This window comes from Fukomys damarensis, unplaced genomic scaffold (assembly GCF_012274545.1).
Source record: "Fukomys damarensis isolate Sample0158 unplaced genomic scaffold, DMR_v1.0_HiC HiC_scaffold_19, whole genome shotgun sequence".
In the NCBI taxonomy this organism is placed as follows: Eukaryota; Metazoa; Chordata; class Mammalia; order Rodentia; family Bathyergidae; genus Fukomys; species Fukomys damarensis.
Genome location: NW_022900931.1, coordinates 14170127 through 14184736, shown reverse-complemented (window position 1 = coordinate 14184736; position 14610 = coordinate 14170127). Strand labels below are relative to the sequence as shown.

The 14610-nt window shown below is 38.3% G+C and overlaps 1 protein-coding gene across 3 annotated transcripts in view; it reads left to right on the top strand.

Moving 5' to 3' along the window:
- The window catches only part of Lmo3 (LIM domain only 3), a 60078-nt gene that overhangs the window by 40 nt on the left and 45428 nt on the right, over positions 1-14610 (top strand). The window contains exons 1-3 of one of the 3 annotated variants that reach the window (XM_010615971.3): positions 1-141; positions 1862-1928; positions 7080-7293. The exon at positions 1-141 is cut by the window's left edge and continues 40 nt beyond it. In XM_010615971.3, the coding sequence (XP_010614273.1) occupies positions 7088-7293 (206 nt within the window). In that variant the 5' untranslated portion in view covers positions 1-141; positions 1862-1928; positions 7080-7087. Of the gene's footprint in view, positions 142-1118; positions 1214-1861; positions 1929-2726; positions 3130-7079; positions 7294-14610 lie in introns of those variants that run through there. The other 2 variants (XM_010615979.3, XM_010615951.3) reach the window with 2 other exon arrangements.

Sequence of the window (14610 nt, the reverse complement as noted above, 5' to 3'; positions counted from 1 at the left end):
CTGTGTGGATGGGTGAGGTGTATATGTGCCTGTGTAGTCGGGCCAGAAAAGCCAAACTTAAGAGATCTGCTTACGTACAGAACCATCCAACTGAAAGGGGTTCTTACTAATCTGTCGTCTGTGAATTTCGTTATTTTTCAGGTTAGTTCTGAGTTTTCTTGCCTTTTTAAGGGAGAGGAAAGCAAGACACATATGATGTTATTGTGGGCCTTCAGAAGGGAGGGGGTAAAAAATAAGTTATCAATGCTGGGCCAGTATTCTTTATGCAGATGAGCATAATTTAGCATAAATATTCACAGGGGCTGCTGTGCTTTTTTTAAAAAAAAAATAGAACTAGATTAAAACTGATGATGTAGAGAAGAAAAAAGTTTTTGTAGTTCAACAATTGAGTCTTTCTTGCCTCTTAAAACATGACAGCCAGTGTCATTCAAATTTGCACTGTTTTTAAGCCTGCCCTTTGACAAAGCTTTGTAAAGTCCGGTGAGGGGACTTCAAGAGCTGGGAAAAGACAGGATGGCTGAAGTTTGGAAACTTAGAAAAATACTAAGATGTTTTACAGCTACCAATGGCCTTTACAGATGCAAAGTGAAGAGAGGTTAGGAAAAATGGGACCTCTTTTAAGGAAAAAAAAAAAAATCAGCGAAGGCCTTCTAGGAAGACAGGTCAGTAATGGTGGGAAGAAACTACAGTTCTTTAACCAAGTTAGTCCTGCAAAGACAGTTCTCAGTGCTCTGGAGTGTTTTCCGTGCAAGCCTATAAGTTTTAAATAGCGACGAATTCCAGCCATGGCAGGAAGTATGTTTCAGGGGTGGAAGTGGGGGTGCAGAGTTGGTCAGCGGGGGCCAAGTCCCCACCTTGGTCCTGGGCCATGAGAAGGGAGAAAAGTGGGTGCGAGTCAGGCGCCCGCGGACCTGGCTCTTGTGGCAAACTTGAGGAGCAGACTCCGTGAAGCCAGAGACTGGGAGACTGCCGACCCCCGCCCCACCCGGGTTCCTTCAGAGGGAGGAGTGTGAGCTTTTGCCAGTGTAATCCTGTAGTAGTTTGAGTCCCTCGCTTTTATTTTAATTTCTATAATTGGTAGCTTCAGAAATGGCTGTAGAGGGCAATTGGCTCTAACTGTGACCCCCTATTCCAATATGCCCCGATTATTTTAGGAACCCTACCCTTCTCCGCGGAGCTCTTTCGCAGGAGTTCTTTTGCACGGGTCCAGGAGGTAGGGTCCTTCCCGAGGCGACTCCTTGCAGAAGTCAGTCTGTGCGCGGGTCCCCGGCGTCTGTGAGGGGCATATGCATGCGATTGTGCTGACTGCACTCACAGGCTTGTAAATTTTCACCCTGGGAAATTAGCAACAAAGCCCGATCTGTCTCGTGGCTGCTTTGCACTTTTCCTTCCGAGGGCGGCTGTACTTGACTAATCTGCAGAACAGGAAAGCGAGAGCTAGCGAGAAAAAAAGGAGAGAAGAGGGAGGGGTGGGGGCGAGAGGTAAATAGTCTTAAATCGGGAGGGAGCTGCTTCTCTGCGAGCCTGACAGCGCTTCCTGGGCTCCGCCGGCTCAGTAATAACTGAATGACCTTTTCTTTGGCTGTATTATGTCTGGCTGGGAAGGGATTGCGTTTTGCAGCTGAGAGCTGGGGCTTCCTTCAGCTCGGCTCCAACCGCGCTGCCGGGCTAGTTGTCTTGAGCCAGGAGGAGAGCGACAGCTTCGGACTGCAGTTCCCTAAAAGGAGGACACCTGTGGCTCAGATGCGGACAACACCGTTACTTGGGGGATCCTCGAGGACCTCATTATTTTAAACTTAAAAAATAGAGATTCTCCCCCCTTCTTTTTTTCAAACAATGCTTCTTTTTGACCTTTCCCAAGGAGAAGCGCTACAAAGCAGCCACTGTGCTTTCTGAACGGCCTCCCCCTGTACTGCTTAATTGAGAAGGTAAGTGTAGCGACTGTGTGCACACGCGGAGCCTTATTTGTGGTGTGTGTGTGCGTGTGTGTGCGTGTGTGTGTGTGTGTGTGCGGGTGCGCGCGTGCGTGTGCGGATGTGGGTATTTTCCCCCCTTCCCCAGCCTCTCTCCTAATGAGGCATAAACTGGAGCTGCAGTCCTCGCTCCGCACTGCAACTTTCACCCGGGCTGCATCTCTGCTGAGACGGTTTTGTGTAAATCATGTGAGGCTTCATTATTTTTATGATGAGACACGAAATAGATGCAGGCGGAAGACGAGAGGAAGCAGGGCGCGCGGCTGCGGCGCAGAACCTCTCAAGTCCGACTCAGTGGATAATAGTCAAAGTTCACCAGGAACTGCAGCATTTCCACACCCCTGCCTCCCGGGGACCAGGGGCAGGGAGAGTTTGCCGCTGAGAAATGTTGGCTTCCAGCCCGTGGGAGGAGAACTCAGTCCCGGGTGTGCGCCAGGACCCCGTCCACACTTGCTCAAATGCGTGCCCCCGCCCAAGAGTTCAAAGCACGACCCTCCCAGGCTTGTGGACACTCCGGCCTCTTCCCTCTACAGCCATAAGCACCTCAGGTGGCTCTGTGGTGGTGGAAAAGTGGCCGCTGGAGGGGAGCGGTGAGAAGCGGCCGGAGGAAAGAGGTTCCCTGGAACGGGGTGCCCAGGTGCTAATAGGCTGCGATTCAAACTGAGGCCGCGCATTTGCACGGGGGCTCCTCAGACTGCTGTTATGAAATACGAGTCAGATTTATGATCTTTTTCCTATTGAACATGATATGCTATGCTAACGCTGCGTGTGACAGTTTAATCAAATCCATTTGTTACCAGGAAGCTAAAAAGGGCCGCTGGGATTTTAGGATCGCGCGGGCAGAGTTAGGGAAGCATGTGGCTTTGTCATTCGCCATCATTCTGCACACTGCCACCCCGCGAGGGGCTCCGTTTGCTCGCCCTGCCTAACCGCCCTCATCCCTTCCCCCACCCCTGCCTCCACCCGACCCGCTCGCGCCCAAAGTGGCTCTACCATAGTCTGTCCTCGGCGGTGCGGGCTGCGCCCCAGGGCCACGCTAGAGCCGAACGGAGGAGATTCCCTTCGACTTCTGCCTCCGGGCTCGGTGCTCAATGCGAAGCAGCTGCGACTCAGATACGCCTAAGACAACTCATGCAGAAAAGGGAGAAAAGTTTTGGTAAGGTTACGATCTCTCCTAGATGCACTTTGCCGGCGCTCTGCACTCGTGGCTACTCGAAAGCCTTCCTGCTCTTCCGCTGCTTTTGTGCCTTTCTAAAAGATCCAAAATATTATTGTTGTAACTGCTTTGAAGGACTGCTGCTTAAACCAATTAATCCTGCTAGGTGCAACAAATACTGCTACATTCTTTGCTAACCACCTCAGTGTGGCTGCAAAGACAACCACAAAAGGCTGAAGCATAAACTCCGCAAGGGATTCTTTGTTAGAGTGTATGTATGTTTCTTATTTTTTTTTATTTTGCATGTGAGCTGCATCAAAATTGAACTCAGTCTTGCAAATCTCTTGTTGGCCTTTGCCAAGCACTAGCACTTTGCTGCCATGGTAACTGTAATTAAACTGATAAGAGTGGAAAAATGTCAGTATCTCTGAGCCTTGCAGCTGCATTGGAGAAAAAGGGAATCAAATTGGTTCCCAGCTCCATTGCTCAAAGGGGGGGGGGCTGGTAGGACTGGGAGGGGGCTGGGAGTTGAAGGGGCAGAACAGAGTTAAGCAGCCCCAGTGCCAGAGATCTGGGGACATCTATTTGCATTGCTGTCCCTTAGGGGGCTGCAGCCTCTAGGGATGCTTTGGGCCAGTGAACAGAGAGAAACAAGCTTTTAGGCCCAATCCAGTTTTCCAATCCGCTGCAGGGGGGTAGGGGGGGTGGTTGGAGGAAGAAGATGGGCAGGAGGAGAGAAAATCTTTTGTTTGGTACTTCTTGGCAATCGAATGGCTGCGTTGGCCAAATTCTTTTAATCTGTGCCACTGCTCCCAGCTGCAGAACCTGCATTCCCATTTTAGCATCTTTTGGAGCCACCTCATCTCTCTCACAGTCTCTTTTATGGATCCCTCTTCCTGTGCCTTCTCCCAAATTGTCCTCTGTGGATCTTCCCACAGGGACAAAACGTTTTCCATTCACTCTGTGTAGTTAGTCCAAAAATATAAAAGACTGTGTCGAAGTGCTGCAGATCTTTTATTATTATTATTATTATGTTTAAACCCCTCTGTGTTGTGGAGTTGTGGTTACTTTGTTGTGTTAACTACTGAAGCTTCGACTGTGCGGATGAATGGCCCAGAACAAGGGAACATAATGGAGGCAATCAACCGTTAGGCCGACTCACAATGCAATCCAGGCAATTAAAAGCTCACCAGAGTTTAAATGAAATGGTTCTACTTATTTCTGCACACCACACTGCACAGGCTATTATTTATGTCTTTTTTTAATTATGATTTCCCTTAAACTGTCAAATAACTCAGAATGGCAGGGTCTCAGGGCAATAAGAATTTCCCTCAGAACAATTTACATGCCAATCTAAAACTAGTTATGAGTCCTGATGTGCTGTGAGCAACTTGTGAAATGTTTCTCAGCTATGCACACATAACTCTACCCAGACATGTTCTTCTGGTTGATGACGGGAGGCCACTGACTGCTTTCTGCCTTTTAGGTACAGGGCAATGTGGTGACTACAAAATAGTTCTTTTTTTGCAACTGTTAACTTGCATAACGTTGCAAAGATTCCTTTTCCAAGAGAAATGTGATGATAGTCTCTAAAAGAAGATAGAGGGTGGAGTGTAAAATAGGAAGCTCCTTTAGATGCCCAAGGCCAAACAGAATGTAAGAGTTTCAAATATTAATTGGCCTCTGAGTGTTAAATTAAAATGTCAACACAACAAAAACCGTTTTGTGAAGACAAGCAGGGTAGTGTTACTTGTGCCAAATGTTGGTATCTCCCGTTTTAGTTGCAAAGCATTTTGAAAAAAAGATAGCTAACCTTCTACGTTTGGTAAGAGTAACACAGCTACAGGGGATAGTTTGACTATTTCCATAGCTATAGCTTAGCTGTTACCAAGAGGGATTTTCTTAACATTTTTTTCTGTTAGCCTGGTGATTTAAAAAAATAGTAATCTTATAAATTAGATAATTAGAGTGGCCACTCTTGATATCTCTCTGGGTGTTGTTAATAATGAAATCCGGGATGTCATTTGGAAAAGCAAAATTTCCTCCTCTTCCCTAGATTTCTAAACAAGAGGCACTTGGGTCAGTTGTGCCCTGTGATGGATGGGATTCGGTCCTTGTGGAACCTTGCTAGAAAAGGATAACTAGTTCTGATCAAAGAAACTTAGTGTATTAGAAGTTCTAGAGAGTTAGATTTAACAGAGCTATCAAGGGTTATGATTAATCTACACTAGGCCCTTAGCTCCTTCAAAGAAAAGGCACAGAAAGCAGGCTATAGGGAAACCACCTGCTCTTCTGTGCAAATTCAGCTGCCACTCTGCAGCCAGAAGACCAGGCACACTATGCAGAAAGAACAGCACCCTGTTTCCTTTCCTGCCATTCTTCCCTCCGCCACTCTGCCTGACAAGTTATTTTCTAGTGAAAGTTCAACATCATGATACTATTATGTACAATTCATGAATTATTTGTAGCTTAAAAAGTTTTTCAACTGCAGAGATGCCTCGACACCTTTTATTGGGTTTGTTTTGAAAAAGAAGGCTGTGAAGGTAATGACGGAAAAGACTTCATCACAGAGTATCAGGGGAAACAAATGTAGACAATGATAGCTTAGTGTTTCCCTGAAACTCTTTCAGAGCAGGCATGTTTGGTGTTTTACATCCTTTTACATCCAAGTTTAAAACTTTATGCCTAGGAGAGGCAGCAGGGTAGACCAGAGGGATCTCTGGATTGTAAGAAGGCCACTTGGCCCCAAATCCACACTTAAATGTCATTAAGCTTTTGAGGCAGTGCACTAAAATCTCTGGGGCTCCATGTTATAATTTGGAAAATGAGGGAATTTGGAACTGATGATGTCTGCAGCATTTTATAGTGCTTAAAATGACGTATTTGATGAAGACGAAGCTCTGAATAGTTGGGCCAGCTTTTTTGTTTTTTAGGCAGAGTATTTGACACTTAGAAAATAAGAAGAAAATCAAAGCCAAATATCCACTGAAATAATTTCACTCAAGTTATGAAACATATCACCCAGCTAGACTCCTTGTGTATGACAGAGATATAGCTCACAAGTGTTATCACCCCTATATCTAATATCTAATTCTGTATTTATTTATGTGTGATTGGATAATTTTATCGATATTGCACTAGCCTTCGATGCTTTGATCTTTCTCGTATAAAGTAATAAGTGCATGCTCATAGCAATAAGTATAATCCTGTACTTTAGTTTCCTATAAAAGCTTATAATGTATAGTTAAGTAATGAACCATTAATAAAGGCAATGACTGATGGTGGTGAGTATGAATATATTTTGTTACTTTAACATAATGAACGCTTTGAAATATCTAGGACACATAAGGAAGTCTTTGAATGCAAGCAAGCCATATAGGATTGCTTCGCTTTTGGGGTGGCTGTGTTGTGTACTTAATTATAAACATCTGAGTAGCTCAGTGAGGTTCCTATAATCCCATACAGGGTGTACTTTTCTTCCACCTTCAAGCACATATGAAGTGAAAATTTTAACCAGTTAAGCAAAACTTATTTTTGACTCCTTTAGACTATACACGATTACTTTGTTAAATAGGTCTCTTTTCAGAGTGTTAACAATTTGTTCATTTTTCTTCCTAAAGAAACTGCTCTATGTGGAGAACAGGGACACTATACAATGACTGAATGTTATTTAACTTTACAGATAAAATGTCAACTTACCATATGCAACCTGAATTCATTATTATTGCCACTTTATATGTATAATTTTACCAGTGATTTAGTAAGGATTTTATGGTTTGAGACTTTTTGCCTCCAAAATTTACTGTGATTTCAGTGCATCCTTCCCTAAGAAAGGAAAGCCACTGCTCCTAGGAAAAGACGTATTAAATATTTAAGTTGTTGGAGATCTCTTGACATCTTTCCGTTCTGTCTCGTGGTCTCAGTGCTCTTGTTTTGTTTTCCTCTTTCAGGTATACAAATGCTCTCAGTCCAGCCAGACACCAAGCCGAAAGGTTGTGCTGGCTGCAACCGAAAGATCAAGGACCGGTATCTTCTAAAGGCACTGGACAAATATTGGCATGAAGACTGCCTGAAGTGTGCCTGCTGTGACTGTCGTTTGGGAGAGGTGGGCTCCACCCTGTACACTAAAGCTAATCTTATCCTTTGTCGCAGAGACTATCTGAGGTAGGAATTACCCTAGCACACCAGTGATGACTGGATACCTTTTAACATACATTTGTAAGTGTATCTCTGTTTGCTTGTTTTATTTCCTTACCACCAGCTTATGTTCCTGAAAGATGTTGCCCTGTGTATGTGACCCAAATTACTACTTAAGGACCACTCAGCAAAACTAAGAGCTAACTTGTTTCAGTTTGCTTGCATGCAAACTCCTATTCAACAACCCGTTATTTCTACCACGTATATTGAAACTGCTCAGTATACAAGTTTTGTTTATTTGTCCTTCATTACAGTACCAGAGATAAATAGAGCGAGAATAACACAGAGAAATGGCTAAGCATTTTAGCTATGTTTGCAAAGCTGGGCTTCAGTTGGAGCTTACATCCTCCTAAAGTTCTTCAACTATCCATTCTGATTCGGGTTTGTCTGGTATTTACTAAGAGAATACATTTATTGCTCAGTTTTGAAAACTTTCCTCAAGTATTAGTATATCTTCCCCCATGATATTCGAAACAGTCATTGCAGAGACTTCGTGTAGCACGTCCCAATGGATAATCACAAAGTAAGGACCTCTCTTTATGGAACACGGATCTCCGTGCTCCAAACTGTAAACCTCAGTTTCAAGATAATGCAGGTGCTGTTAATGAGGAAGCCATGAAGGCAGCCAGACTTGTTTCCCACCATTTTCAACACAGAACTTCTACTGAGGAGAAATTATTTTGCTTCTCAGGGAACTTTGTGACTTGATTCAGCTGCAAATTACTTACATTAATAAAGTAGGATCTATCAAATTAGAGAAATGATATATGGCATCATTTGCAATTTCATATTTGATACAATTAATCATTTTTCCTGCCTGACATTAAGCTATTTATTTTGAATTTTTCTCTTATGACACAAAATTTATCAATCAGCCATTACTCCTTAACCATCTTAGTCATCCTGGGAGGTGTTTTCTAGGGAACTGGATCCTTCATAGTCTATAATTCAGTTATTTAAAGTCCGATTCGATCTTTATATATAAAATATATTTTGATTAATGGTAGTTACAAGAGGGTGAATCCAGTAGAATATCAGATTCCCTTTTAGGACTTCCTCATTTGACAGCCTATTGAATAATTATGACTACTTGTTACTACTTTTCTATCTTCCAAGTGAAAAAAAAAATGCATGCAGGGTGCCAACAATGGGAAGAGACTCTTACCATCCAGAGCTTCCTTCATTACGGTGGCACAACTAATCAATCTGAGTTAACTTATAATGTGAAGTCTTTCAGAACTCTCCAGCCTTTGAACTTTTCTCTTTGAAATAAAAACTTTTCCCCTGCTCATTGTGAATTGGAGCCTCTTTTCCACATAAAGCATCCGTATTTGTGTTTCACTATTTAACACTACTTTCTAGTCTGGCTTTATGTGCAACCATCACAACTGTTTGACTTCTTTTGACTTTTACATTTGCTTACAATTTCAGCATCTTAATTCCAATTGTTGCAATTCCAAACAAGGAATTTATATAGTCTGAATAAGGTTAAGTTAGTTTAATAAACAACAAAAGACTAAAATTAAGTAAGCTTTCAAAGGAGTTGCTAGATTTTTAAAGTTGAAAATGTAAAATTTCCATGCAATAACTGTATTGCGAGAGACATAGCTTTATAGTTATCAGTATAGCACTGAGCAAGGGAAGCAAACTTATGTTTGTTTTAGTCTTCCTGATGGTAGTAAAAATATGATATAAAATTGGTATTTGATTGTCTCAAGTATTTTGCTAAAAGGAATTTATCAAACTAGTTTTCATATCAGAAGTGCTTATCTATCGCTAACAGAGTGTGTGCTGTATTTTGTGGTACGGCTTTTAGTTCATTTCTGTTTGGATCCAACTTTTAATGCTAGTAAACTTCTTATAAATATTTTCTACTCTTTCAAATATAAACCCCAGTCCTGATTGCTAATATATTCATTTCTGAGTGTACAGTTGCCTCTTAAATTGGTCATTACCACATTAATGGCCAGTTGTTATGTTAACAACCTTAGGTTGTTAACATTTCAAACTAAATTGTGAACAGCAAGCTTAGTCCTCATTTAGACCTGAAGGTTTGCTGTAGATGATATGACTCTACTTTGGAACTTTACCAACACTTACACTTTGTACAAGTGAAATGGAGAATTGATACGTGTATTGCACACTGTGTTCTATGCTATGATTGTGCCACAGATGTGGTGTTTATTTTTATGTGGAAAGCATGTGTCTGGGTGGAACTGTATAGATGTTCAGCATATGTCTCTAACAAATTAAAACAATCTGATTCCTATATGTTAAATCAACAATCAAATTCATTTACGGATCAATTTCTTTGATTACATAGTGACTTTTTAAATGTTTATTGAATACCTACTGTGTGAGAGATATATTTTAAGCAATGGATGAAATTAAATAAGAAAAAAGCCACATGACTTTGTAATGCTGTTTAAGGATTGAGTCACTGCTAACTATCAAACTTACTTTGTTTTGGAATATATGAATAAAGTAGTCAATATATAATGAAGAGTTCTTGAATTAAGGCTTTGTGGCTACTAATTTTTATTTAATTATATAAAATCAATATATGATCAGTGACTAGTATGCTGTGGCTATTTTCCTGAGTTTCAAAAATAATTTTTCTCATTTCAATCAAGTTCAGCATATTTGTCTTTTGTATTTTACACAACCAATATCTAACCATTCAAATTCTATTAAAAAGTTGGTTTCAGTCTTTGGATATTATATAATTTCTTTGAGGCACCAAAGAAACCATAAACGATGTCAATATTTGTATTTATTTGTTGGAGTGACTGGGTACCTACATAAAATGGAAAATTATGAAGAAAAAATTGCCTCTACTAATAAATTATTGGTGATTAGTATTATCTCAAGCTAGATAACTTGTATTTAGAGGACAGTAAAATATTTGTATGCATTGTTTCTTCTTAATAAACTTCTCTCCAAAAAAAAAGACAAAAAACTATAATTTTAATTTTGCACAATGAATCTTGATGTTCTAAGGCTTTTTTACATTACCTTGAGCAGTGAAAATGATGATATGTTTTTACAAGTTCTTTGAATAATGATCTGAAATGTTACATAGTTCAAAAGTAAAAGAATTTAGATACTAAGATATTTTCATAAGGACTATAGAAACCATTATTTTGATAAATTTGATTTTTCTTGAGATTTTCTTCTCCTTTGTGACACAATTAACTACATTTTTTAAAAAGAAAAGAAAAATATTCTGCAGTTTGTGCACTGAATTTCAAATCTTAATAGGCAATTGCTCACTTTCCACAACTCTTCTGTATAATACTTTGGCATTTTGCTGTAGAATATAAAATGTACATATCTGGGGCTTGGGATTTAGCTCAGTGGTTCTGCTGCCTGGTTTGCAAGCATAAGGTCCTGAGTTTGATCCCTCGTATCAGAGAAAAAAAAATGTACATCTGATTAGACAAATTTTGCCCATTTGTCGACCTGTTTACTGTTTTCCTCTTTGGGAAATTTATTAGATAAAGGAAGGGAAGTATGGACTTTTTTTTTTGGTTTTTTTGGTACTGAGGATTGAACTCGGCCCTTATGCTTGTGAGGCAAGCAGAACCACTGAGCTGAATCTCCAACCCTAGCCTTTTTTTTTTTTTTTTTTAATGGATGGACTTTTTAAATCTTCTACTATGCCTTCTGACTGAAATTCTCAAGTCAGTCAGTCAGTTCATATCTGTATGTCAAGACCCAGAAATGTATCTGTTAAAAACATGTCCACTGTATTTTATAGCTGTTATTTTATTTTATTTTATTTTATTTATTTATTTTTTTGGCCATACTGGGGATTGAACTCAGGACCTTGTGCTAGCCAGGCAGACGCAGCGTCCCTGAGCTACAACCCCGGGTATTTTAATCTTTTAAAAGTGACTTTATGACAGATTAGACAGGAAACATCTTTGTACTTTAAACTGGAGGTTAAAATTGTTAGTATTTAAAATAAATGAACAATTACTAAATAAAAATAGCAATGATTAGTAATGATATTTTCATGACTCTAGTCACTGCTCTCATCTTTACTTCATTTTGGAAAGTATGAATAAAGTACTCCATATACAATTGGAATTTTAGAAAAATTAAGACTTTTTGGCCAGTATTAAACAATCTGAACTAAGAAATATTAAAAACGTTTTCTTTTTTAACATAGAGACAGTAAAGAATATCAGGATTTAATGCTCAAACTTTTGGGTAGTTTTGTTTTATTCTTTTAAAACCTGTAACTTCTTTCGGCATATTTTAAGCATTAAGTTGTTAGGCACTATATCTTACATTGCCATTAATGCTATCTTGCCAGAGAGTTTACCCAAAGCTGCGTGCTCTGGTATGTTCCGTGAAGACTGCTTATAGCTGTTCCTGTACGAGAAGCTGTAAAATGTCTTATATAAAATTTAAGGCAGTTTGCTATTCTTATATGTGAGCACGATTTGTTTAAAATGAAACCACAGGAAAGAGTGCTGCTTCGTGAGCCACCATTCTTGCCAATTAACTAAAATTATTTGAAGCTTGCTCTGCTGACTACAAATTTTATATGCTTTAATATAATAATATAACAACTCTAAAAGCGAAAATTATAATAAAATGCTACATGAAGCATAAATCTATGACTTTATTTCATACTCATCAAACCTACTGCTTCTAAATTCTTACATAAGGTTAAATTTATACTGATATATAATTATAGCCTTAAATGTTAATAGGAATATGGTTGTTAATATTGTTTTACCTGACACTTCATAGCACAGTTTCTTTTTTAATGTTAAGTAAAGCATTCATTCTCATTTTCTTCATTGTCATCTTTCTAGTACAGGAAGCAGTTTCCCTAGAAAGCGGCGCGTTATTATTTGAAAAAAAAAATCACTTTTTATTGTTTTAAATTCTGAAAACTTAAGCTTTTATAAGGTTTCTTATAAATAAATTCCCCTCTACAAGCTTTATTTGAGCTTTTAAACACTTTATTATGATCATAGTTTTATCATATTTAAATGTCTCAGTTAACCTCCATATTATGAAATATTTTGACATCTGAGCATATTGGACACCATAAACTATTGAAAAACATGTCCTCATAACTCTTTGCAAATAATCTTACCTACTTTGTAGCTTTAAAATAGTTGTAATTTTAAGTCTATTTTTGCATTTATTGTAAGAAAGCATTTTTGTATAATGCTTCAGATATTTCATACTATATGCATTCACACAGCAGTACAAAACAGGAGTGATTATTATGTTTTGTGCTGCACTTTCCTCTCTGGGGGAAAAAAACTGGTGGCTTCACACTAGAATCTCTGAGTGGCAATCACCCTGCAACAATTTCTGTTAAAAATATTGAATCCATGTATAGAATTTATTTGGATTTGTAAATTTATCTACAATATCTATTCTAAATTCTATGATAGATCCATTTTCAGTGAATGAATATTTACATATTCAATATAACTAACTTATTTGTTTTTGGCTTGCTTTATAAATGTCAAATGTCTTCAAGGAAAATACAACCCCCAAGAATATTTTTTTTAAAACTTCAAATTGTTTCTGTATGTCTACAGTTTTCTCTTTTAATATCTTTTTATCATGGATGGGATACTCCAGTAAGGGTAGTTTTTACACATAAAATGGATAAATTAGACATACCTGACTTAGCCAAAAAAAAAAAAAATCTGTTTCTACAAGGATATTTCGGATTAAATGCATCTGGAAGAATTACATTTGAGAATTGCTAAAATTGCTTATTTGGCACTTTATAAATACATAGAATTCTGGGAAAGAATCTCTATTTTTGGCTGCTCTTAGAATTTTATCGAAGTAAGCCAGCACTTCATTTATAAACTCACCATTAATGTCCATTAAGTGACTAATACTAAATTTTAATGCTGTGTTTTGACTGCATAAACATAATTTATTAAGGAATCTCATTTTTAAAAGATGCTGAAAGTAGTAATTTTATAATGGTTTTGATGAATATAAACAGTGTAGAAATATATCATGTGGCTCAGTTTTTGGCTTTATATAAAAATTACACACCCTAAAAGAATTGCACCAAGCTAAATGAACTTTGTATTATGCTGTAAGCATTGAGTTCTCATTTTGGTATTTTGCTTAAAAACATTCATTTAGTTCCTTTGAGAGTATCTTCTGTTATTAAAAATAATATATGTCTGTTTCATCACATCTTCTAAAACAGTAGCTAATGGTTCTCACTTTTTACCAATAAATGTTAAAATATATAATGATAGGATCTTAAAAAGAAGCAAAGTAAAAATAAAAACAACTGAACAAATGGCCAGATATTTTTATAAAATATCATTTTCATTAGCCATATTTCTTTCAAAAGCCATTTTTCTTTTTTCTTTTTCAGATTCACATCATTGTAAGCTTTGAAACCTTTAAAATTCAAATACTTAATGCCATCTAATTTCTTACTATTACAAACTATAGCACTTATCTATTGTTACAGGTCCCTCACTGAGCTTAGATAAAAGACCACTTTATGAAAACTGTACATAATGTCTCAATTTCTTTCCATTTGATTTTTCTCATCTACTTCTGATTTTATCTGCTTCCATGGGTTCAATATGCCGGTTCTAATCTCATTTCTACTGTTGTAGTGTGCCCCGTGTTTGTTTTGATTGTTAACTCTACACTTCCCTCTCCAACTTTTTTTTTTTGTAAGTAATTTACATTGAAGTAGAAGTTTACTCTGTGAAGCAAGAAATGTACCATTTGGGTTTTTATGTCATATAAAACAAGTGCTATTGTTTAATGCTTTTTTCTCCTTTATTATTGATATGAATGGATTACTTCTTTCTAAATGAATTAGGATTTCAGATTTTAAAAAAAAAGTTTTAGTAGTACTGAAAATTGAACCCAGGGCCTTTCCACTGAGCTACATCTGTAACAGTTTTTGTCTGTCTGTTTTAGACTTTCTATTTTGAGATCGTATCCTCTATGAGTCTCTAAGTTGCCTGGTTTGGCTCAATTTGCCATGTTCTGCCTCAGCCTCCTAGCGTGCTGGGTTTACAGATGCTCACATCTTCTTTGTAGTGTATTGATCAAATATATGTATTATATTCCGATGATCTACATCATTTACCTATGTATTAACTTGTGTGTTTTTTTTTGGGGGGGGTACCGGGGATTGAACTCAAGTCCTTGCGCTTGCAAGGCAGGCCACCAAACCACAGAGCTAAATCCCCGGCTCCTCTTTTTGCTAACCTACACCAAAATCTTTTTTTTTTTTTTAGTGTTGATTCTCTTGAC